Here is a 24,455-nt window from a genome sequence, read left to right as displayed (position 1 = left end):
AGAATAAAAAATTAGTTTCTTTCAAATGCTGTTAAATGCTTTAACCTTTGAGTATTCAAAAACATTCACATATATATATATATATATATATATATATATATATATATATATATATATATATATATATATATATATATATATAATCTGATCGTTTAATGTTGACATAAATGGCATTCCATACAACACTCCCCCCTTCCCCACAAAAGTTAACTACGGCCTCGCATATACTCATGCGATTGGAGGTAAAGGAATAACGGGGCGTGGTCAAAGCAATGGTAACCTGACACCTGCTCCGCGCGCTGCTAACCAGCCACCACAGAGCAGCAGGCAGGCAGTCCGTCAGTGAGTGGCGGACTGTTGGGTCGTTGTTTCACTGTGTGTCTCTGTGCTGTAACGGACCTCTTGTGTTCTTTTCTGTGATAAAATCATGTCCCATTAACGGATTCGTCTCGCTGGTTCTGGAGTTAAATTAAACCCTGGTGCTCCCAGCGCTTTGGAGAAAAATGGAAGCAGTGAGCAAGTGGAACCCGCAACAAGTGGTGGAGTGGATGAGAGGTAAGGCTGCTGAAGAGTAGGAACTAACTACATCCAGTGGGTGGGAGTGGTAGTGGGGTGGGGGCACTTTTCGGAGGGAATTAGCGGTTCTTTGGGGGGCAGAGAGGAGAGTTAATGGCTAACTGTAAAGTTCTGCTTTTCCCGGCCTTAACCTACTTGTCATGCAGGAGTTTTCTTGATCTTTATGGATCAGTGTCGGTCCCATAAACTGCAAACAGTAAAATCTACTACTTTTATGTGTGTTTTTTTTCTTTTTAAAAATTAATATTTTTAAAGACGTTTCTAGTTTATAGCTAATTGGGAAGCTTGTGTCTTGGAGGAATGTTTGCTTTTAGATTTAAGGAGTTTACAGCATGTATATATTTAGTCAGAGCTAAATTCACATACAACAGGTAAATATAATTTTTCTTAAAATATCTGAAATTGTTTGAATATTTTACTATAATCTAATAATAGGTTTTCTACTATTTCTTCCTTTTATTGATATGTTTTACTTCTGTTTGTGTTGTGTATGATGTAGTAGACCTGTACTACTGGAAGCTTGCAGTCCTGTTTGCAAAGTACCCTTAAATAACAAAAATGGGGAAAAAACTTGATTTTTACACCATGAGCTGATAAAAGTATATGTTACCTTTAAAAAAGCAAAAGTATTGTAGTAGTCAGGTAAACCTAGCTACATGGTTGAATAGTTTATAATGCATGGCTCTCATGTTTGTAGATTTGCCAATATGTAGATGATAGTGGATTGTATATTAATGTATTTCTAATTACATTTTGTTTATATTTATGAAAATAATCATTTTGTAGTATTAAAAGTTGTCTAAGTGCAGCCACAAAGGTGTTCTTAACAACACCCTCATTTACTAAGGGAAGTAGCATTAGCCCCGACAGTGGCGAACAGTGTTAGAAAGTAATATATAGTTGGCTAGATAGCAATAACTTGCCTATGCTGTGTAAATCTGGTGACGTTTAGAGACCATAAGAGAGAAAGACATGGTGCTAAAATAATCCTGAATTGATTGGATATTTGGATTTAGGCTATGGTTACCATGTAAGCCCCTGAGATTGGATATAGAAGCCAACCATATCTGCTCATATTTTACTACATGGCCACATGGCTGGGTTTTCATTTGATACCAAAAAACTAAACACCCTATATAAATAAAATTTATTTATAAAGTTTATGTAGACGATGGCTTTTTGATATTAACTTATTCTCTTTCTTGTTCTCTAACATTGAAACTTTTAAAAGCCAATGTGAAGCCAAATCAGTTTTTTTCTCTTTTTGTGGCGTTCATGTTGTTGTTTGAAGTTACTATTTAGTGGGCTACATTTCTAAGCAAAGAGAGGTACCTAAGATTCTCAGGAAGGTCTAACATTTTAATTTATTTAATTTAGTTACTCGTCATATAAACACTGGCAATAAGAAACATTTATTATGTGAAAAGCATTTCTAAAGCACATTTAAGTAAGAATGCAGAAATTCTACTTGAGAATATACTTGAAAACTTGATTATTGTTATTTTGCAATATAATTTTAGTTTGTATTTAAGAATGTGACTGAAAAATGAACACAGTCGAAACACAAATTAAAACAAACAAAAAAATCCCTTAAATCCCAAGTATAGTGCAGGTTAATTTAACTTGAACATTGTTGGCTGACAGACTGTCTGATAAGGAAACACTCTGTGGTGGTTACAGTGTTGTTTACTGACTGTGGGATTTGCACTCCCACATTCACTGACCCAAGTATTCATATTCATCACTAACAGTGTTGTTAAGCAATAAACAGGCATGACCTGTTAGCACATCTGCCATAAAACGACACTCACACTGTTTTAACCTACCGGGACGTGACTCTTAGCAGATGACTATCATTTTATTGTTTTTATTATTAATTTTATTATATTATTCAATTTTCATCATAAATGCATAAAGTACTTTATTGAAAAGCAGTTTATCGCCATGGTTTTAAAAGGCCAGTATGTAGCTTTCCTGGAAAAAACAGAAAATTCCTGTGTAAAATGACCCATTATAGGAAAATTTAGGAACAAGTTCAGGGAAACTATTTTAATTGTATTTTCGACCTTTTAACCCCTCTGAAGTTGATAAGTTTGATAACCTGGGAGTTATTAATGTATTAATAGTCTGATATCTGAGGTAAACTAAGCAGACTGGGATAATTAGCCAAGTCAGTGAGCCTCTGTTGCCTTACTGTGCATTTTCCTGTATTCCAATCCTACTCTGAAAAACTGTTTATTTAAAAACAAAACAAAAGAAACAACGCAGGACATTTTCCTGCCAGAATGTCTTTATATTCATACCATAAGTGAAAAAAGACTTGCATACCAAGGTGTAATGACATTCTTATCAAACTCTTTAAACCAATATCAAATCTCTGTAAAAGTTGTCCTATGTTTTTATTTTTAATAATAATAATAATAATAATAATAATAATAATAATAATAATAATAATAATAATAAGAAGAAGAAGAAGAAGAAGAAGATGATTTGTAATTTTACCTCCCTGGGTCATTGTGGAGCATCTCAGCCTGTGTTTGTATGCGTTTATTACACTGCTGAGAGAAAACCATTCAGTCTAGCTTTGCTTCAGTATGCACACATACAGTCATTCACATGCGCACTGGCCATTTAGCAGTAAAGACAGTGCAGAGCTAAATGCAGTAAAGTGGTGGGCCTCCTGTCATGTGCTGGGTGAAAAGGTCAACGTGATGCTGGAGGTGCTATTAAACCAAATCTGACTATGTGACTTTGTTCTGCGTGAAAATGAATGACAGACACGTGAGCGTCAGTCCCATGGTTTGATGGCAAATGACAGTGAAAAACCTCAGATTTTACATTTGAAAGGCTTCAAAGTGTTTTGTTTTGTTTTCTTAGAAAATAATGGAGTTGTTTACTTAACTGTCAAAGTGGTTATCAGGATAATTTTCCTTTATTTTCCAAAGTTAAAAAGACATGAGTTTGTAAAGTGGCAAACAGAAGCTTAGAAATGAGATGTGTTGTTGGCTCTGATCCTGCTGTAGTATTGACAGAGTGGATTGCTGCCGCTGGGTGAAGGCAGTCGGGGTGTGTATTAGGTATCTTTGCTCGACTCATGCGATCCAAGCTAGAGGTTCTTTTCATGGAAAGTACGTTCAGTCATCTTGACTGTAAAATCACAAGCAGGCTTCCAATGAATTTCTCCACCTGACCTCCAACTCAAGCCATTTTTTCAGTCACTCTGGTTTCTTATTCCTCTGCTCTTAGTTTTGCTGTCTTTTTACATAGACTGTATAGAAAAAAGGACAGCTTCCAGGCCTAAAAAGTCAAGTCATTGAGGAAGTCTCTTAAACATGGATCCCTTTCAGTGGCCACCAGGGGGCACATCCAGTTTTTTTTTTTTATCAGTGTTTCCCACAGGATTTCATTGCCTTTGTGACTGTAGTAAGGCATGTGTAGACTTGTGTCTAGGTGAATAAATGATACCATATGCATTCTCTGAAAACAAATAACAACCCAATAATCAGTCTAGAGCAGGGCAATATGACCAAAAATATTTATCACAATATACATTTGAAGATTTGTGATAACTGACGATATAATTGACACTAGACAAAATACTTTACAACTCCACAACTTTATTAGTGCAAAAAAAACCCCCCATCAATGTATTTTCACTTAAACAAGCAGCTGTTTTTTTTATGTGCATTAAAGTTATATAAAAATGTAACAGTGCAAATTCCTTGCTGACAGTTTAACCAAAAAGGCATTTCCGGTGGAAATTGGCCGACATATCCTCAGCATAACCATGTATAATATCCACAAAACTTAAAAAGAGGTTATACACACACAATACGGTAATATTATGTTGAAGCACAGTACGTATCACTCCTCGAGGCTCCTGCCTACAATAGCCGTAATGCTCCGACAATCCATCAAGCTGTGCGGGTTTGTAGTTTAGCAAAGTCGTACTAAAACATTTGACAGATTTTCGAGCACCATGTACCACATAAAATCGTTTTGAGGTCAGTAAACACAACCAGAATTCATACATAAGGCACACGGGATTATAAGGGGCGCTGACGATTTTCAGAAAAATCAAAGGATTGATTTTAAGTGTGCCGTATTTTCCAAAAAAACACGGTAATAACGACGGCCGGCTAGCACGCTCTACCAAAAATAGTGCTTTGTGTATCTGACGGACGAAAGCTAAACCAGTTCCACACCACTGAAGTTGCAGCATTTTTACAAACCAGTTCTGATTCATCCGTTTCAATCAACGATCCGCTTTCGACGCTATGCTTTTTCCGCCATGTGCATATGAAAACAAAGGCACTGCGCATGCGCGTTTTACCCACATTCTATCGCGATATTTCATTTTCCTATCGTTGCCCAACATTACACCGGTATTACCATGAATGTATGTTATGGCCCAGCCCTAAATCGGTCCATCCTCCTGTAAAATAAAAAAATCTATTACCTAACTTTCCATAGCTAGAAATGTTCCTAATGATTAAAGGTGGGTAAGAATTGTGTCATCAGGTCTCATTTATTTATTGATCATGTTGTCTCAGACAGACAGTTTAGTAGTGGGCAAACAACTTGCCCTTAATTTGAAAGTTGTGTTGCTAAGCAGGTTAAAGGGTCCTTCCCTTCTCGTGTTTCCCGACGAGGAGCCTGCTTGGATTGCTGTTACGGCGGTCCTTGATGTCAGTCCACTGTCTCGAGTATCTTGCTTGAGTGGTCAGTGGTCACAGACGCCATCTCCAACATCTTGGACCGCAGATGGTGGTTATAGTTCTTGTTCTACTCTGGAGATCGCACTCCAACTCCATCTTGTTCAGCAGTTTTCATGGTAGTCGCTGCTCGCCTCTGCAGCATAGCGTCAGCAGTTCTCCACCTGCTACAGGTTGGAATGCAAGTGTGGCCCACCAGCTCGTAGTGGAGGTCAGGCACATTTAGGGAAAAAAAATTGGGCTTAAAGACACAATTTTTATCCATCTTTAACCATCAGGAATATTTCTAGTTATTAAATGTTGGGTAGTAGATTTATAGGCTGTGTTTTCATAAATTTCATCTGAAATGCTTCTGTTTCATCTTCTAATCAAACCATTGCTTTCATGCTTTCTCTTCTATTTAAATCAACATTAAAATCTTGTAAAACTTGATGAACCTTGCAAGGACGAGAGTACTGCAAGTACAGCCTTAAAGCTCTTAGCTCATCAGTGTTTAGTCTCATGTAAATGTGAGCAGTCCTCCAACACCATGTTCCCTTGTTCTAACTGAAGAAATGTGTGACCTATAAATAAATGCTTACAATAAATACAGTGAGGGTACAATAAGAGTCTACCCCATGTTTCTGTGCAGGCTGATCAAACAGCTGTCACTCACTGGTAAACATACGTCTCAGGGAATTAACTGAACATGTTCAGACAGATCCACATACCGCCCTACTCCCGACAGGTGTAGTTACACATGACGACAGGCTGGTTAGACGGTTGGCACACTCTAAATATGAGGTCAATGACCTCTTTATGGAGAGGTGCGCGGGAAATAAAAGTCAATGAACAACAAGTAGACTGGAGGAAACTACATAGGGAATGGGTAACAGCAAGCTAACGTATTTAACGCAGTTACAGCGTTGTTTGTTTCTTGAATCACTTCTTCTCTTTTTTAAGTCAGTATTGGGCCTTGAATTCAGCATATGGTATTGATCCCCTCGCCCCCAACTGGTTGCAGCAGATGGCTGCTGGAAGTTTCTTCCTGTAAAAATTGACGTTTATTTTTTTTTCCTTCCTGCTCCCTTTGAACTTCATGCCTTGTTTTTTCTTCAGGGGGAATGGGTGGAATCAATATTTTTATTGCTTGTTCTTGAACAAAAACTCCATTATTCTGTTAAACTTCACCGCTCGCATGCTTTAACCAGGCACCAATAGTGCCTGATGAGTTTGGAAATGGAAACACAAGTCAGTATTATATACACTTATATCCTGATTTTGGCCCCAAGATATACTTCCCATCGTATAGTTAGTTGAGTGTAACTTTAAACTAAATAATTTTTCAAGCTAAAATGCCAAACATTGTCTTGTGTCCTTGCTTCTCACACATGATCGTTTCCTTCTTTTCTTTGCCTCCTTTGTTGCTGAATTGAATATATTTGAGTTTCAAGCTAATTTTTATGATTAAAGAAGACTTCTGTTGGTGTTTTCGTGGAATTGAGGAGAATTACCAGTTCATTAAAAAAATCAAAATGATAACATTTGTGTAGATTTCTTTTTTTTTTTTTGACAGGAGTCAAACATGCTTCACAGAAGTGTTCTTTGTTTGTTTTTTGTTCAACTAACAACCCCAAATACCGTAATTTAGTTTGTAATCCAAAAACACAATGGATCACTTCATGTTTTTGTTTTGGATGCTATAAAGTTACTGAGAGTTTTATTGTCAAAGTAGTTTCCAGCTGGTTATTTTACAAGCACCCAAACTTCTTTGACAAAATTAATGACGTCTTTATGAATGTATGTAACTGATAAGATTTTCCTGTTTGGGCTGTAAAACTGGTTGTAACAAACTCACTGACTTGAACAGTATTTAGTTTCAAGTTTTAAATCCGACTGGTTGGAAATGCAGAGTCTGTAAAATCAGATTGTTAACATGGACATTGACTCTTTGACCCTCCTCTTCCTCTCGATGCTTTTTGGCCAAAATAAACAATTTTATCTCTAAAAATGTCGATCAGCAGAAAGCTGCCAGAAATCAGCATCACTGTGGTTTCAGTTTGAGGAATTTTATCTAACAAAGAGCTTCCTCCCGACTCTTTAAAAAAAGCAAAACCCCCAAAAACCATCTAGATTACAGCTGTCACTCGTGAAACCCATTTTAATCAGACTTTAAAAGTGTGGGCCATGAGCAGGAGCTGGAAACATCTGTTATCTGCAATCTGGTCAGATTACATTGATCATTTTCACCACCACATGTCTTTGGTGACTCGGGGAAACTTCTTTGTTGTATTCTTGGATTCAGTTTAAAGAGAGTCGTTTTAAATGGGTCACATGACTTCCAAAGAGCATAATTATTGGTAGTTAGTACAGGAACAGACAGACCAGTGTTGGCCAATGATCATTGAGAAACCAATGCTTTAGTTGAAGGCTAAACTTAAACAGTCTATCGGAATAATAATATTATAAAATAATCAAGAACATTAAAAATGAGACATTAAAGGGGCTCTATGGAGTGTTTCCTAATTAAGGTGATCAGTGTGTTACCTTACTGTGCTGGTGCCTGTTTAGAAAAGCTGGTGATGATTTGACTTTCAGTGAAGGTCACTGTTTCTGAATAGTTATTTGAGTGGACGCTTCAGTCATGTGACCTGAGATATTAATTCATATTTGGATTAATTTATATCATGTTTCTGGACTGCTGATGTTGAGCTACATTAGTAACAGAGGCACTGACACAGCATTTAAAGCTGAAGTGTAACGGGCCAGGGAATGAACTTGATCAAAAACAAATGAAGGGGATTATGTGGCAGAAGACAAGGGACACTGCAGGTTTGTTCCACAAGCTTTGTTGTGTTTACCTGAGCTTCTGTTTGTGCAAACAGCATGTGTCTAAATAAAGATTCAGAAGTGCATAATGATCCAGTATTGTACATCATGATATGGTTAATGCCTGGAAAAAACTTGAAATAAATTGATAATTTCTACTTCACGACCAAATAAAGATTTTTGTTTGAACCTAAATGAGGATTTTGATAATTTTCCCCAATATTGTATTAATGATGTAAGTCAAAGAACAGCATACCTGTCCTAACAATATGTCAGGCAGTTTGAATGGCTACCTGCCTGTCAGTTATGAGCGCACCTGTAAATCAAACAGAATCAAGTGAATTCCCGTTACTGGATTTATAAACCAAAGAACAGTGAGGAGGTTGCTGTTGAGGTTTGTGGTGGCGCTTCAGTCTCTCACACAGCGAGTAGCAGAGAGGCTCTTGAAACCCAAACCAATTCTTCAAGCTTAAATGCAACGCAGTGTCTTTTTAGCTTCTTGTATCCACCCCTGATTTGTTTTATGCAGAGACAAAGCTACAGATTGAGGAACAAGTTGAAACAGAAGCAGACAAAGTCGGACTGTAATTTAGTTTCCCACAGACTCTGAATTTGGCAGGTTGCTCACTGAGCTGTGGTAGGTCTAGTTCACTCACAGTTTAATCAATTTTAAAAGTTAACTTCACAGTTTTTGCAACGTCTGCAAGATTGTGATTTGTGACACAAGTAAACTGCTTTAATCACAAATAAATGGATTTTGCATTGACGGGTACTTTTTTAGGATGGCCATTTATCAAATGGCATGTGAAATAAATCCAGGATTACATGGCTGAAAATGAGCTTCTGTAACGTAATCCAGTCGAAAGTGTTTTTGAGGAGCCTGTCACTGACTTTCAACACATCATCAAATTAAAAGAAAACGATCGTCTTCTTGTGTATCCAGACTCACACGAGTGAAGTTTGGCAGGTTTTCACTGTTTAAACTCAGCTGGAATGAATCCAAATAAACAACGTCTCATCCAGTAAGACGAGATAACCGAAACTTTTGTTTTCGATAAGGAGGACGCGACATCCACATCATCATGTTTGTTTAGCGGGGACGACGACCTTTAATCAGTGTAGTCCCGCGTAAAGAGCATAAGACAGTCTGGGCTGGGGGTAAAATTCTTATCAAAGATGCACTTCATTGACAAAATGAAATCTTTAATCTGCTGCGTTTGCTCTGCTTGTGTCTGGCTTTCCATCATATGGTCAGTGTAAAAATCTAATCTGCCTAAGATGTTCACATCTTAGACATTCAAAGTAAGGGTCTCTGATTTTTATTTTATTTTTTTGTTCTTTCCTTTTCCCTGACTTAGCAGTTGAAGTTTCAAAATGTGTTGAACTGGATGCTCATACCATCCATGCTGCTAGCAGAAAGCGGCACTTCAAGGCACTTTGTGTTTTGGTTACAGTGTTTTTCTCACACTTCCGATGAAGCTGATTTGATAAATCAACTTGCATGAAGTAGCTTGTTGTGAATATTGAGAAGGACATGTTGGGTTACGACCTATGATAATTCATCATATCAACCGAAATTCATGGGGAGAATAAAGAAAGAACGACAGCAAAACAGCATCAGTAACCTTTAGAAATTACTTTTAGGATCGGGTGTTCAAAGTTTGAGTGTTCTGCCTGAGAATTTATCTCGTTTATTCAACAGTTTGTCACAATTTTCTTCAGAGTATCATTAAGTCTTAAATTTATCTTACTTTAATCAATCAATTTGATTAAAGTAAGATAAATGAGCAAAAAAGAAAACTGATTGTTCTGCTATCAACAAGTGATTGATGATTCACGTAGCCAAAGATATTGATAACTCTTTTCATTCTTAGGCTACGTCCACACTAATGCGTTTTCGTTTGAAAACGCATCGTTTTCTCTCCGTTTTGACCTCCCGTCCACACTGAGGCTACGTCCACACGTACACGGGTATTTTTGAGAACGGAGATTTTCCGTTTTCGTTTTAAAAAATAATCCCATCCACACGTAAACGCAGAAATGAAGGAAAACGCTGCTAAGAACATGCCAAAGCAACAGGTGGCGATATATTCCTAACCGTGTAGAAATGTTGGCCAATCAAAAGTCTAGAAGCCTCGGTGGGAAATAGTAAACAAGGATGGGGCATAGAAGCAGAACCGAGTCATATGTGTGGAGGCACAGTAACTGTGTGTGTATATGTAAGCATTTAAACACTACAGAGAGTACAAGTAACAGTAACAGTATTGTAGAAATTCACAGTGCGCACAGTGTGCCGCACACCTTTGACGCTGCATTTTCTCTGTTCACATGTAAATGCAAAAACGGAGTTTTCGAAAATATCCACCCTGGCAGGCGTTTTTAGAAATCTCAGTTTTCAGTGACCGAAAACGCCGTTTACGTGTGGATGAAAGGTGCAAACGCATAGAAAAATCTGCGTTTTCAAAAATACCCGGGTACGTGTGGACGTAGCCTGAGACTGCGTTTTCCTCAAGGAAAAATGCAGCATTTTGAAAACGCTCCCGAAAACGCATACATTTCAAAACGCAGATGTCCTGTCGCAGTTTGGACACACGAAAATGCAGACTTTCTAAAACGATGATGTATTTTAGTCATGTGATGCAGTCATGTGACCAAATAAACAAAGGTAGGGGAGGGCATTGCAGCGGTTGCTTGGATTGCTCTCAATTTTGACAGCCCTAAAAAAAGATGAATATCAGTCTGTACATGCTCCAGATAGCTTTTCTTCAAATTCTTTAATTCTCACTTGCTTTTGCGCAGGACTGGAACGTAAGCGTTTTCATCTGTTTCAGTGTGGATGCACGACTCTGAAAAGACTGAAAACGCTAGTGTGGATGCGGAGCGTTTTCAGTTGAAAATGTCATTTTCAAATCTATCCGGGCTAGTGTGGACGGATAGATTGTAGTTTGTGGTGTTATTGGATGTTTGCAGAGAGTGCTGTTCGGTCATGAATAAATGTTACCCTGGTAATAGCACCAGCTCTAACCAGATGGATTTAAATGAGAAGTGCTGATTGTCGAGGAGTGTGATTTTGATCAAAGACTGAACCAGCTGGTGGATGTTTCTTTTTTCTTTTTTTTTCTTCTTTTTTTTCTCTTAGTTTCTTATCAGTGAAGTTGAGTTCACCCAGGGAAGAGCGGTGAATCACAGGAAGCAGCCGGAATATCTCCATTGAGGCCCTCTTCCTGCCTTTTGTCCATCTGTGAGCAACTTTTGGGTCGCTCAGTAGAGAGAGTGTCTCGAGTCACGTTAGCTATATCAGCAGGTCCAGATATCCAAATACACCGATCACGCAGCGTACTGTTTACTAGACAGGCTGCAAAACCAGAAACTGACCCCCGTAAACTTTACTTACTTTTACTTCAATTCAGCTGTTTAGCTGATATCTCTCACTAATTAAACTGAATTATTGACATTTGTCTGATTGGTTCAAAAACAGTGATACACCACTGGCAGCAGCCCTTTAGAAATTCACCCGTGAACACATTATGTTTTTAAGTGTTTTGAGATGGATTTTGCTCTATTATGAGAGGTCTCAAGTTTTCCACCTTATGTCAGGGTCAGTTGACTAATTCGAAAACTTCGAAGTGCGTTTTCCATGTGGAGTAGTTGGATGGTCAAAACAATTTATCGTATATGAAATGTCTCCTTTTTATGCATTTCACCTTTGATACCAGGCTCACCTTGTAGGTGTGATTCCTTGTTTTTCAGAATCGGTGCACAGAAGTGAGTTTTAACCCTAAATTCTTTATGTGGTTATCTCTGGGACTTCTGAAGCTTTTGACCAACATGTGTGTGTGTTGTATGAAGTAAAAGTATACATGTATAAAGGTAATGATTTCATTAAATATAATAAATATACTAAAGTTAAAGAGTCTAGGGTGGGGTCAAGTGTAGACTTTTTCTGGATGTGATTGAAATAAGTGCTAAATATAACATAACTATGCCTCATACTCCTGAATGGTTACTGTTAAAACACAATAACTTTACACCACTACTTGTAAATAATAAGATAAATATTAAAGTTTGATATAAATCACTGATACAGTAGGCCTGCTCTGCTTTTCACTCAGTCAACTGCCACAGTTCCCATTTGTTTAGTTTTTGAGGACAGATCTACACGGTGCTCAAGGAAATCCTTTTTCCTCTTGAATGGTGTTTGTTCGACAGAAGGCTGCCTCACACCCCTCAGATGAAGTGTGTGTGTGTGTGTGTGTGTGTGTGTGTGTGTGTGTGTGTGTGTGTGTGTGTGTGTGAGAGAGATAGTGCAGGGTTTGCCAGAGGCCTAGTCAAGCTATGAATAGCCTCATTGCTCTTTTACCACTTTTCCTTGCAGCCCTCCACCCTCGTCCTGTTGTTTTTGGGTGGTGGTGTAAAGATTCCTTTTGTTTCACCCAGTTGGGGAGTGTCGGGTCCGGACTCCATCTTTGCGCTTCAACGACTCAACACGTGTCATTTGTTGTAATGAAGAGGTGACTGAGACCTCGACAGGGATAAACCTTCAGTACAGAAAGTTTCTGAGGAGATATCTGACCTTTATCACCCGAGTATCACACAAGCCAACTGGACTTGTGATTTTTGACTGCAAAATTATAAAGTAATTCTCATCTTTCAGGAATCATTTCAGTTTTCTCTCTAGCCCAGAATGGTAGAGCGCATACTAAAATCTAGACACAGTGGAGTTTTTGGTCTATATAGCAGTAGCAGTGACACTCTTAAAACCTTTATTCTCTTCTTTCTGAAACTGTTTGAATTTTGCCTCTAGGACAAATTATAACAGAGTTAGGATTATTTAAAGACTGCTTGTAAAATTGGCTCACCCTGAGACAATGGTTTAAAAAAAAATAAGGGCTGAGGGTATTTTCACGTTTAACTGCCCAGTAGGTTGTTTTTACATGTATATTAAAAATGCAAACTGTAAGCCATGAAAACTACTGTTAAATCTACACATTTAACAAATTCAACATGTTATTTGTTCCATTTAAGACCTCAAACGAGACAAATGCTCAATACAGAAAGTTTTGAAAGGGTATAAACTGCATCTATAAGTAGATATTTAAACTTGTTTTAGTAGTTTAAATGGATTTTAATGGAGTTTGTTGTATTAAACATTCCAGTAATCATAATTCAACAACCCAAATTCCCAAATAGATCTTTAGTATTATATAAAAATGCAAAAATTTACCAAGCAACAGTTCTTTTCATTTCTGCTTGAATAAACATAATGGATGTCTTTAGGTTTTCGCTTCAGCGTGTTTTCTTTAAAGGTGGGAGGTATCATGGTGCTCCTCGTTTTGTTTGTTTTCATCTTTTTGATAAATGATTAACTCGGCTGTTGATGAGCAGCTGGAGTTTAACCTGCAGCTTTTTTGATATTCTCTCCCGTGCTTGAGATGGCTAGAATAACCAACTTTATTATGACCAAGTCTTATAAATACTCCTTAACAGTCAAAATTGAGTCATGTCTGACAGAGGATGTTAATCATTGGCCATATAAATCCTGCTTGTGTATTTAAGACCCTTTATTTTTTTTCTTTCATTAACATTTCATTGATTTTAAATGTCACTGAATATTTGGCACTATGGCCACTCGGCGCTACCAAGTTTACCTGATGTTAGCAGCACAACAGCTTTCTTTTCCTGCAGGTTAACGTGCATTTTGTGCTACGGCTGACTGGTTTGCCCTGAGACAGTTTACATAAAGCCACTTGTTTACTCAGTTATGGCGTCATGGGACTGAGGCTGTGTTCTGTCTAACCTTGCTTATTTACAACGCTATGCAGCTACGTACGATCCACACATAGGCGCTGCTTTAACGCTTGCTAGCCATGCCTGAGAATTCTGTGTGGAGCATCTTCTCTGTTGTCATAGCAACAACCAGTCTTAAAAATGTTTATTTGTGAGTTTGATTAATAATGAGTGTGTTAATTCCTCAAAGAAGGGAAAATGGATGTAGATGTGTTTTCACCCCTGCATGGCTGGTCAGGCCTGGTGTGAAGTGGGTGTGAACATTGCGTCATCGGGTTTTGGAGAGCTGTGGAAGCAGACACCTCCTGTCAGATGTCAGGATGCTGTGGAGGGGGGTTGAGGTCAGAAGTCTTTCACACTGAACTGTTTAAACAGTTTCTTCATAAATGTAGCCGTCTGCCAATCCAAAATGGCCTCCACAAAGTTGGGGGGGGCTTAAAAACATGGCTGTCTTATCCTTCTATTAAACTTAACATGTCTTTTACAGGAATGTTCTTGAAGTTGAAATCTTGTTCTTTTAACATAAAAGGAAAATGTATAAATGGGGATGAATGAAGCGGGGTTGCTCAGAGTTTGACACATATTAGTGAATGCTCTGTGGCTGTATAGCTTATCTCGCATCCGTCTGTGGGTGGAGAGGGTGACAAGGATAGTCAAAGTTTGTTGGATTATTTTGTTTTCATAATCTTGGAGAGCAAAATTAGTCACAAAGCCCTTAGCACTGCTGCCATCTTTTGATTGATAACAGATAAAATTGATTAAGACACATGAAGTAATGACCCATCAAATATTAACCTCCTAGTTTTCATGGATTTGAGGCTATCGTGCAGCTTTGTCATTATGGTAACAATTAAAACTTTCCCGCCCTGAGCTGCTGCTTCCTGTTGGCACACAGTTTCCCGGCAGCAGCTGAGAGACAGATATATATACCCATTTCAATTATTTATTTTTACCAGTGAAACCAATATAACATCTCCACATTCACAAATATACATTTCTGACATTCAAAAACAAAACAAAAACAAATCAGCAACCAATATAGCCACCTTTCTTTGCAAGGACACTCAAAAGCCTGCCATCCATGGATTCTGTCAGTGTTTTGATCTGTTCACCATCAACATTGCGTGCAGCAGCAACCACAGCCTCCCAGACACTGTTCAGAGAGGTGTACTGTTTTCCCTCCTTGTAAATCTCACATTTGATGATGGACCACAGGTTCTCAATGGGGTTCAGATCAGGTGAACAAGGTGGCCATGTCATTAGTTTTTCTTCTTTTATACCCTTTCTTGCCAGCCACGCTGTGGAGTACTTGGACGCGTGTGATGGAGCATTGTACTGCATGAAAATCATGTTTTTCTTGAAGGATGCAGACTTCTTCCTGTACCACTGCTTGAAGAAGGGGTCTTCCAGAAACTGGCAGTAGGACTGGGAGTTGAGCTTGACTCCATCCTCAACCCGAAAAGGCCCCACAAGCTCATCTTTGATGATACCAGCCCAAACCAGTACTCCACCTCCACCTTGCTGGCGTCTGAGTCGGACTGGAGCTCTCTGCCCTTTACCAATCCAGCCACGGGCCCATCCATCTGGCCCATCAAGACTCACTCTCATTTCATCAGTCCATAAAACCTTAGAAAAATCAGTCTTGCGATATTTCTTGGCCCAGTCTTGACGTTTCAGCTTGTGTGTCTTGTTCAGTGGTGGTCGTCTTTCAGCCTTTCTTACCTTGGCCATGTCTCTGAGTATTGCACACCTTGTGCTTTTGGGCACTCCAGTGATGTTGCAGCTCTGAAATATGGCCAAACTGGTGGCAAGTGGCATCTTGGCAGCTGCACGCTTGACTTTTCTCAGTTCATGGGCAGTTATTTTGCGCCTTGGTTTTTCCACATGCTTCTTGCGACCCTGTTGACTATTTTGAATGAAACGCTTGATTGTTCGATGATCATGCTTCAGAAGCTTTGCAATTTTGAGACTGCTGCATCCCTCTGCAAGATATCTCACTATTTTTGACTTTTATGAGCCTCTCAAGTCCTTCTTTTGACCCATTTTGCCAAAGGAAAGGACGTTGCCTAATAATTATGCACACCTGATATAGGGTGTTGATGTCATTAGACCACACCCCTTCTCATTACAGAGATGCACATCACCTAATATGCTTAATTGGTAGTAGGCTTTCGAGCCTATACAGCTTGGAGTAAGACAACATACGTGAAGAGGATGATGTGGACAAAATACTCATTTGCCTAATAATTCTGCACTCCCTGTATGGTCATCAAAAGAGCAAAATACACTAAACAAAGTGAATGTAGGAATTCAGGAATCATGTCTGTGCACTTTGCTCTCTAGTGGCCTTTCATGTCAAGCCGAATTTATTCTGTCAACAAACACGAAAGTTTCAACGGAAATACTGAGATGGTTCTCTCATTTTAACTGTGCTGTGATGGCAGTGAACTCGGAGCAGGTAAGGTTAAAAACTGAAAGTTAAAAACAGTTTTCTTTTGTTGACAGTATATTTAAAGAACACTTGCAATAACAGCATTTCTGATGATACAGACAAAAATACTAAACACTCAGTAAAACTGTGTTCATTGTATGCAGTATTTATGTCTTATCTTTTTCCGATGAAAAAGGTGAAATAAGACTGCATGGGTAAGCACAAAAGTAGCGTGGACAGTATTTTCCCTGGAAATGTTAAGTACAACATAACTGGCTTCACACTTGTTTTACAATGACTAAAATAACTTGACCTTGAAAATATTTTCTTCCTGGGATGTTCTGCAGTCGATTCTGCAGCATTAAACAAATACTGGAGGCTTCCTCTCAGACATGCCTGGGCTCTTTTTATTGTTGTGTGCACAGGGAACACAAGCTCATGGAGTTGCTATAGCAATCATACCACAATATGATATTTTATATCATTTAAAAATGAATTATCTATTATCTCAGACGATATGATGCGACACAGGTCTAGCTGACACTGGACGTATCGATGGGCATCGAGGAAATGCCCTTCGATACGTGCACTGTTTCTTCACGTCTTTTGAAAAGGTGTTCCATGGCCTCGGATGGGCTTGGAACTGTGAGTCACTGGCAGTTTGTCTATAAATGTCGGTGAATGAAGCAGCTGATCTGCTCCCAGCGTTGTTGTCCCTCCTCCTTCCTCTCACCTGTTTGGAAATCAATCCTCTGAAACAGGCTATGAATATTTCATCAGTCTGAACCTGAGCTCAGAGTACACTGTGAAACATTCACATTACAAGTCTGTACAAATTAGATGAACTAAAAACATAAGTGCAGATACAGTTGCTTTTTCCCCACCTATGCAGCTGATCATGTTAAAGCAATAATTATCAAACATTTTGTACCAAAGGTGACAACCAAGATGATCTGAATGGACCTCTGTGGTTCAGTTTTATCCCAAGAGATAACCCTACTGTTTCAGACCATATTTGCTCAATAAATGAGGGCTTCTCTCCAGCTCTTCCTAAAGTAAGTGTTTCTTGTGGTGCTATGGACAGAAAAGGTTCACACAGATACCATCTGCTGTGTTTAATTATTCGTGCTGCTTGAGAAGCATCTCACAAACCAAACAACTAAACCGCCAACACAAGGCTCTCAGCAGTGTTACAGTGTGGTAATCCAGCTCGATCCTCGGCGCCTGTCAGAGGTTTGAAACGGCTTTCCGAGAGTTTGGGCCGAGCGCCAAACCCGACAGAGCAATCATCGAGATGAGGAATGATAAAAATGACTCAGCAGCTACAGAAATTAATGAGGTTTTATGTATTGCTGGAACATTGGATCCAGACCTGAATGTTGGACTTGAGTTTTTATTCTTTTATCTACTTTATTTAACTTGTTAATCTCCCATAATTTGAGCAAACTGTCTAAGCCATTGGTTTTCAGACCTGAATCTATCGAACGTTTCCCATCTGAGCAGGATGTTTCTGCATCACAGGAAGAATCAAGTGTAGAAGCTTAGCAGAAACTCCTGTTTGCTTATGTTATGATGGTAGTTGTCTCTGCTTTTCAGGGAGACTCAGTCTTTTGTTATCATGCTTTCATTAGCAGGCGATTTGGCTCCCGTGTGACGTTTAGCCGACCCTGCTGTGCAGCTGAGAGATTATCGGCCTCCTCGGGTGACAGTAATGTGATCCAGGCTGTCACCAACACATTCCTGCTGACTGCAAACTGCTGTCCAGCTCTGACCAACAGCAGAGGGAGTTTAGTTTGAAGTGTGGAGATGCGCTACAACCTAGAAGGAGCAGGAATTGTGGATATTTACCTGAGGAAGGTTTGGGAGTATGGTCACAGTTTCAATTTGGGTGTATTGAGAAACTTTCAGGAGCAACTGAACTGGAGCAGAAACCAAAATGAATGTGTGAAGATATAGGAGTTCAAGGCTTTCACAGTAGTATCTCGTTTTCTTTTAGTTTGATGAATGGAGAATTTTTAATTAAAGTTTAATTTACATGCTTTAATGGAGGGATCTCAAACTTGTTCTTGTTTATCATGAACTGATCCATTGCTAATTACCACCTCAAATTAAACTAAATATATTTTGTGACAATAAAGAAGCAGTATCAGTATCACTGTCTTTCAGTGACTTTCTCATCCCATCCACAATCTGAAGCTGCTGTTTGGGACTCATTCAGCTCTCCACCTGCAGCAGGTTCTGGAAGCAGATCTTCAAATCAGATGCAGGACTGCTGGGTGCAGTCCAAGAAGCTGGAGTTGGAGTCTGTCATTCTGCAGGATGAGAGTGGTGACCAGATCACTCTATGAGGAAAGCTCAGTACTAAGTGCTTAACTTTCAAAATGATAGGAAGGGGATCAAAAGACAATGCATGTTTAAATCCGTTGTTTAAAGTCTGGCCCTCTGAGAATGTCCTGAAGTGTTGCCCATCCCAGATGGTCTAAATTTTACCCTGTTGGGGGATGAGCAGACGACCCGTATCCTCCTGCTGGGGCCTGATTTGGAGTGCTTCCCAGACAATTTCACCCCCTCAAACTTTGCTGAAATCCTGTGAGTCTTTATTCTGGCCTTTTATAATAAAGACCAAAATTAATCGAATCTTACCGTTGTACTATCAGTAAGCAAACAAACACGCTTTGTATTCTCGGTGCAACTCTGTGTCAGAGGCTGCTGAACTCGGAGGTGTCCCGTCAGCAGTTAGTTAAGAGGAATGTTCCTCCCTGCTGTCAGAGAGAAAGCGTGGGCCATCTGTCGTCCCGAACACAAACAGGAGTCGCAGCTTCTTTAATGACCACATGCTGGGGCAGTTGTTTTCTTCTCACCCTCCCAGACATTTTGTTGGCCAGTTGCTGCTCGGCTTCTGCATAACATCATCATCATCTGCCATTTGTTGAAAGCTTGTGTGCTAAAACTCTAACATTTATTTTTAGTATGATGCAGGATTCAAGTCTGAACTTAAATCAAGAAAAAGAACTTGTTGAAATGTTTTGAACAAAAACAATGCTGTGGAGTGAACTTTGAGATGGAGGATTTCACGCTGGCAGAACGGAGAGTTGTAGAGGCTGTTGAACTGTTAAATTGCTGTAGACAGTTCTTCTCTTTAGCGTACAATGTGTGCACGTATGCTTAATATATTTTTTTGAGTTTTTCATATTCTTCCCAACCAAACACATCCAAAAACCCTGCAGCGAACCTTTTCTGTGCTCATGTGTGTCAGACAGTAACTGGTGCGTGATTGCTCATTTTATTGATCCAGCTAAGAGAACTCTTTGAACTCGTTCACAGAGGTCAGAGGCGAATGTTGGGTGCAAAGTGGCGCCGCTGAAACGGGCGCCATCTCCCTTGAGGTCTCATGAGGTCACGGGGCTGAAAGTGGGGTGCCCAGTATGACCATACCGGGCCACCAGAGAAAGATGTCATTAAGCATGCAAACCTGCGCATTAACCACTACTGGCAGAGCTATTAAATGTTAAATGAACCAACACTTTATGGATTGATGATTTGAGTATTTCTGGCATTTTAAGTGACAGTAGCCGTAGATTTGTGATGATGGTACAGAGGATTAGTGCTACGAGTTCAATACACGTGAGCTCCCCGACGATGTTCACATGCACGCGTGTGGTTGAGTTGGCTGTCAAGGATTGATTCATGCCAGAAATTCAATTTGTTCTACACATGTGGGGGGGAAAAGGTCTCATCCTGTTCCCTCCTTTCACAGTAAAGCTCTCTTCTCGCATATTCTCTGTTGTGATAGAGTAAGTCATGCATTAATAACTACTGCTTAAATTGTCAAATGTATTTCTTCAAATCAAATTAGTTTGAGTGTTGTTCCTGCAAATGTTTCACAATAAAAGCCTCATTAAGATGTGAAGGGTTTCTGTACAGTTACAAGTGCTATAGGACTTTCAATTTGAAATATACAGGAAGTGTTGAGATTGTAAGAAACAACAAAATGAGGCGACTGTAACAGAGAGACTGAGATTTTAAAAAACTAAATGGGGCTAATTAAAATTGTCCTAGCTATCTTTAGCTACTCAGGTAAAGTTAGATAAATAAAATCAGAAAAACATTATACTTGAAACAAAGTCTAGGACTAACAAACAGACAGTAAGTTATTGAAAGAAACGTATTCCTTTATACAGGAATGTGTTTCTTGGTCTGTTATTAGGTGACGAAAATAGTTTGCTTGTTGGTTGGTTGACGGAGGTGATGGATTTAAGAAAAGGTGTGGTTTGGTGAGCTGGCAGGACGCTGCCAGGCTGTTGGCTGTCACAGTGACTGATTGAGTCAATAAGGCGATGTTGACTCAGCAGCTGTTTGCTGTAAGACCTGAATGGATCATTGAGAGATGACTTTCACTGAAACTCAGATGCTGAAGTCATGCTCTGGTTTACTTGCATGTGTGTGCCTTAAGAACTCCAGGCTGATTGGTGATCCATGATATACAACCTAGAAATGTGAGCGATCAAAAGCACTTCTGTTATAAAACACTAATTGTGTTGCATCCCTGATGAATTTGTCAGTTTACTCAAATAAATTTCAAACCTGAGTTTTGTTGAATTAAAATGGTGAATTTCATCAATAACCTGTTCTGTGAACATTAAATGTGCTTCATTGTCGTTGTCTCTCTCAGGTCTGGATGACAGCCTGCAGCAGTACATCCCATCCTTCCAACAGCTGCAGGTGGATGGGGAGAAGCTGCTCAGGATGTCCCACCAGGAGCTGCTGTCTCTGGGCGTGGCGAGGGTTGGACACCAGGAGCTGATCCTGGAGGCGGTGGATCTGCTCTGCGCTCTGGTCAGTTAGAAATCAGAAAATCCCACATTCTCTTTTTACTTCTGATAACGTTCCTGTTTAGAAATGTTCCTCTACTATATAACTGTGGATTTCAGTGTCCGCTGTCATCACTCATGAGTCAGCATGTTAAATATACCTGTTTCAAGTCCTTTGAGATATGTCTTTAGCAGTGTTGACCTCCAATTCTTGTTCAATCAAACAATTTCTAATGATGCTGATGAGAAACTGCCAAAGCTTCTCTCCGTGTGAGACTCTGCTGAGATGGTGTCTGGACCACACAAACACCTGGCTTGTGTTACAAACCATAAAAATGTTGTAGGCGAATGCATGCACTGGAGTTAACTGAGTTAGCAGTTAGTAAAGGGGATATCTCAATTTGAGCTTCCATCCATTTTTGGCCACTTGTCATGTTTTTCTGGCTTGTCCAGGGAGTCCACTCCAGGGGAGGCTCAGGACTGGAAATGCCTTGGAAAGTCTGGAGAGTCCAGGAAGGAGGGAGGTTTGGGAATCTTTGCTTAGACTCATTGGCTGATACTTATAAGTTCAGCAGCAGAGCAGAAGATGATCCTTTTCTGTCCATCACTGATGGCAGTGCTGTAAACCTTGTGTAAAAGTTTCTAGAGCAAAGATTTGTTTCTTTTAAATAAATGTTTCAGTTGCATTTAAAAACAGCACCACAGCTACCACCATGCACATTACACGCTGCCTGAGGGGGCATTAAAACAGCTCAGTGTTCATCATAACAATCATAAGACCAGTGCTGTGATCAGAATCCTACTGCGTCTGATATATTTGGACAGTTTTTCTCAGAAAGTCTGAAAACTGAGCAAGAGAGGGATTTTCTAGGAAACTACAGAGTTTATCTTCGGTTTTTTAGGTTTAATGCCACAAATGAATGAAAGTTGAGCAGTAGTTTGTGTTGTGATTCTCCTGTTGTGCCCTTTAGTGGAACTGAGTTTTGGTTTAGTCGGTCGTGGCTAAAAAGTTCAGTATTCCTGTTTTCACTCAAACAAATCAACGGCAAACATTTATATGATTTCTAAAAAAATTGTTTCGCTGTGAAACACAGAGCTGTGTGATATGTTTTTAATGCCCAGAAGGTGTCAAACGGGAGCAGAAATCTTTGTTTAAAAGCACGTCAGTTATGCATGAAAATCAGTAATGAATGAAATAACCAGTGACTTAAGCCGATGACACGTGGACATTGAAACAAAGAGACGACAGAAGGGTAAATGATCCGGTGACTCAGCATGGAGAACGTCATAAGAGGAAACTTCATCTATCATAGAGTTAATATTGGAAGGAAAACAGAAAGGGTAGTAGTGATGTTGAAATTAAATTATCCTGAAAGTCACTCCAGCTTAGGCTGGTTAACCATATCCAGACACAAAGGTGGAGTTAACTAGCAGGTAGGTTGGTTTGCAAAAGGCAGACTGGATGTGCGAATCACCTGACCCTGAAAAACTAACATTGAGGCTTCATAATAGCTGTGTAGTGGCTGCAGACTTTGGTGTGACCCGTTTAAAGTTTTGAAGCACACACAGAGCCCCTCAGTCAGCTGTTTATGGGCTCTAACGTCTGTGTGGTGGTGAAAAGGGGGATTTACAGGCTGTGCTGAGGTTTAATGTTGTGACTGGCCTGAATAGGATTCAGTGGCTTTTTTTAAATGGAGACTGACACTCTGCTGTACCCGCCAACAAATGGTGACGATAAAAGAACAAGTGACCACAACAGACACTTATCAACCGCACTAACTACAAATTACTGTGTCCACCATATCAACTTTTCTCCAGTATAGTTGTTCAGATTGTCTGACTGCTATCTGATAATATGACATTTACACGCAGACATCTGTAACTGAACTTTTCAATGTTTGTTTAAATGTGAAAAGCATTAAAACACAGAATACTTCATTGGCTGAAGAGAAGATTCCTAAAACTCCCAACATTTCAGGGAAAAGTCTTTTTTTATATATATTTTTATATATATGGCTTTTCCTCATAACAGCTGGGGCTGTGCGATATGACCAAAATCTCATATCCCGATATAAGAATTCTATCATCCGATAACGATATAAATCACAAAAATGCAACATTTTCTGTAAATTCTGTGAATCTCGGGCAGCTCGACTTGCGGGAAGTGTTTCCAGCTGCGCGTCATGTAGCTGGAGTCGAGTGTTTTAACCGATGCATGAAACTATACATTTTTAGACATAAGTTGTAACGGCCGCCGTTTTCTTTGAGTATTTATTACACGGCATGCTGCAGGGAAAAGCCTGTTCTAACGTTTGAGTCTAAGGTTTATTTTTTAGCACCTGATGGCTCTTTTTTACTTCTCATCCGTAAATAATCTGCTCTTTCACGTGATTCAGTTTATTTAGAAAAGTCTCAACTGGATCTTGAGCTTTATTGTGAAAGCTTTATGTGGACGCCCTCAGACATCGGTGCGTTGGTGGTTCTTTGTGTCTGGGGGTGGGCGTCCAGGTACACACCGGCTCACTCCTTGGCGGCCGCTTATCGGGGCCTGGAGCCTGGGGCTCGCTCGGGCCCCTTCGGGGGTGGGGTGCCCCCGGCCTCTCGGCCTGGGGCTCGGTCACTCAGGCACAGCTGGCGGCCGGCGGAGCTCACGGGCGCGTCACTGCAACTCCCCCTGGCTTCTGCTCCGCGGCTGCTGAGTGAGCCCTCATCTGGGACTCTCCTCAGCTCTTACTGGGACAGTGGCGCGGCTGCCCCTCTGTTGGTCTTCCATGGTTTCTTGTGTTCTGGGGGCCTCTGGATGTCTGGAGTTTTGATCTCCTCCATACCTGCTTCACACCCTGGAGGACGGGGCTGTGGCCCCCCCACACTCCCTAGCAGATCGTTACATGGAGAAACCTTTGGAATACAAGTGCGCTGATCCACACAGGTATGCACACGGGTGTTCACTGCTCGTAGACCCAAATTACACCTTTCTTGGCTGCTACTTCGAAGCACATCTGTCCTGCGTGCTGCACAACAACATTGAATATTTAGTATTTACTGCTGTTTACACTTAGCTAGATTAATGCGATGGTGTTGTGTTTAGTATGTTGCTTTGTTTTTTGGTTTTTTTTTTGTCTTTTTTTGCTTGTTTTCTATTCTTCTCTCAACAGGTGATCCAGGAGATTTTTTTTTTTTCTCCCCCCCTTTCTCACTGTCCCTCTCCCCTTCTGTTTTTCCTTTCCTTCCTCTTTCTTTCTCCCTTTCCTATCTCTCACTCATGTCTGTCCCGTCTGTAACATCTGAAAATAAAATATAATAAATAATAAAAACAAAGATCGACCA

At 39.9% G+C, this 24,455-nt stretch overlaps 1 protein-coding gene across 1 annotated transcript in view; it reads left to right on the top strand.

Moving 5' to 3' along the window:
* Positions 1-322: 322 nt before the first annotated feature.
* The window catches only part of LOC146692467 (connector enhancer of kinase suppressor of ras 3-like), a 45,936-nt gene continuing 21,803 nt past the window's right edge, over positions 323-24,455 (top strand). Inside the window, exons 1-2 of the mRNA XM_085432556.1 lie at positions 323-555; positions 20,990-21,153. Of these exons, the coding sequence (XP_085288682.1) occupies positions 504-555; positions 20,990-21,153 (216 nt within the window). The 5' untranslated portion in view covers positions 323-503. The remainder of the gene's footprint in view (positions 556-20,989; positions 21,154-24,455) is intronic.

This window comes from Copadichromis virginalis, linkage group LG15 (assembly GCF_057382275.1).
Source record: "Copadichromis virginalis isolate Kocher_CV1m ecotype Utaka linkage group LG15, C_Virginalis_male_GT1.1, whole genome shotgun sequence".
Taxonomy (NCBI): domain Eukaryota; kingdom Metazoa; phylum Chordata; class Actinopteri; order Cichliformes; family Cichlidae; genus Copadichromis; species Copadichromis virginalis.
Note: the sequence above shows the minus strand (reverse complement) of the source record. Positions and strands in the feature narration are given on the sequence as shown.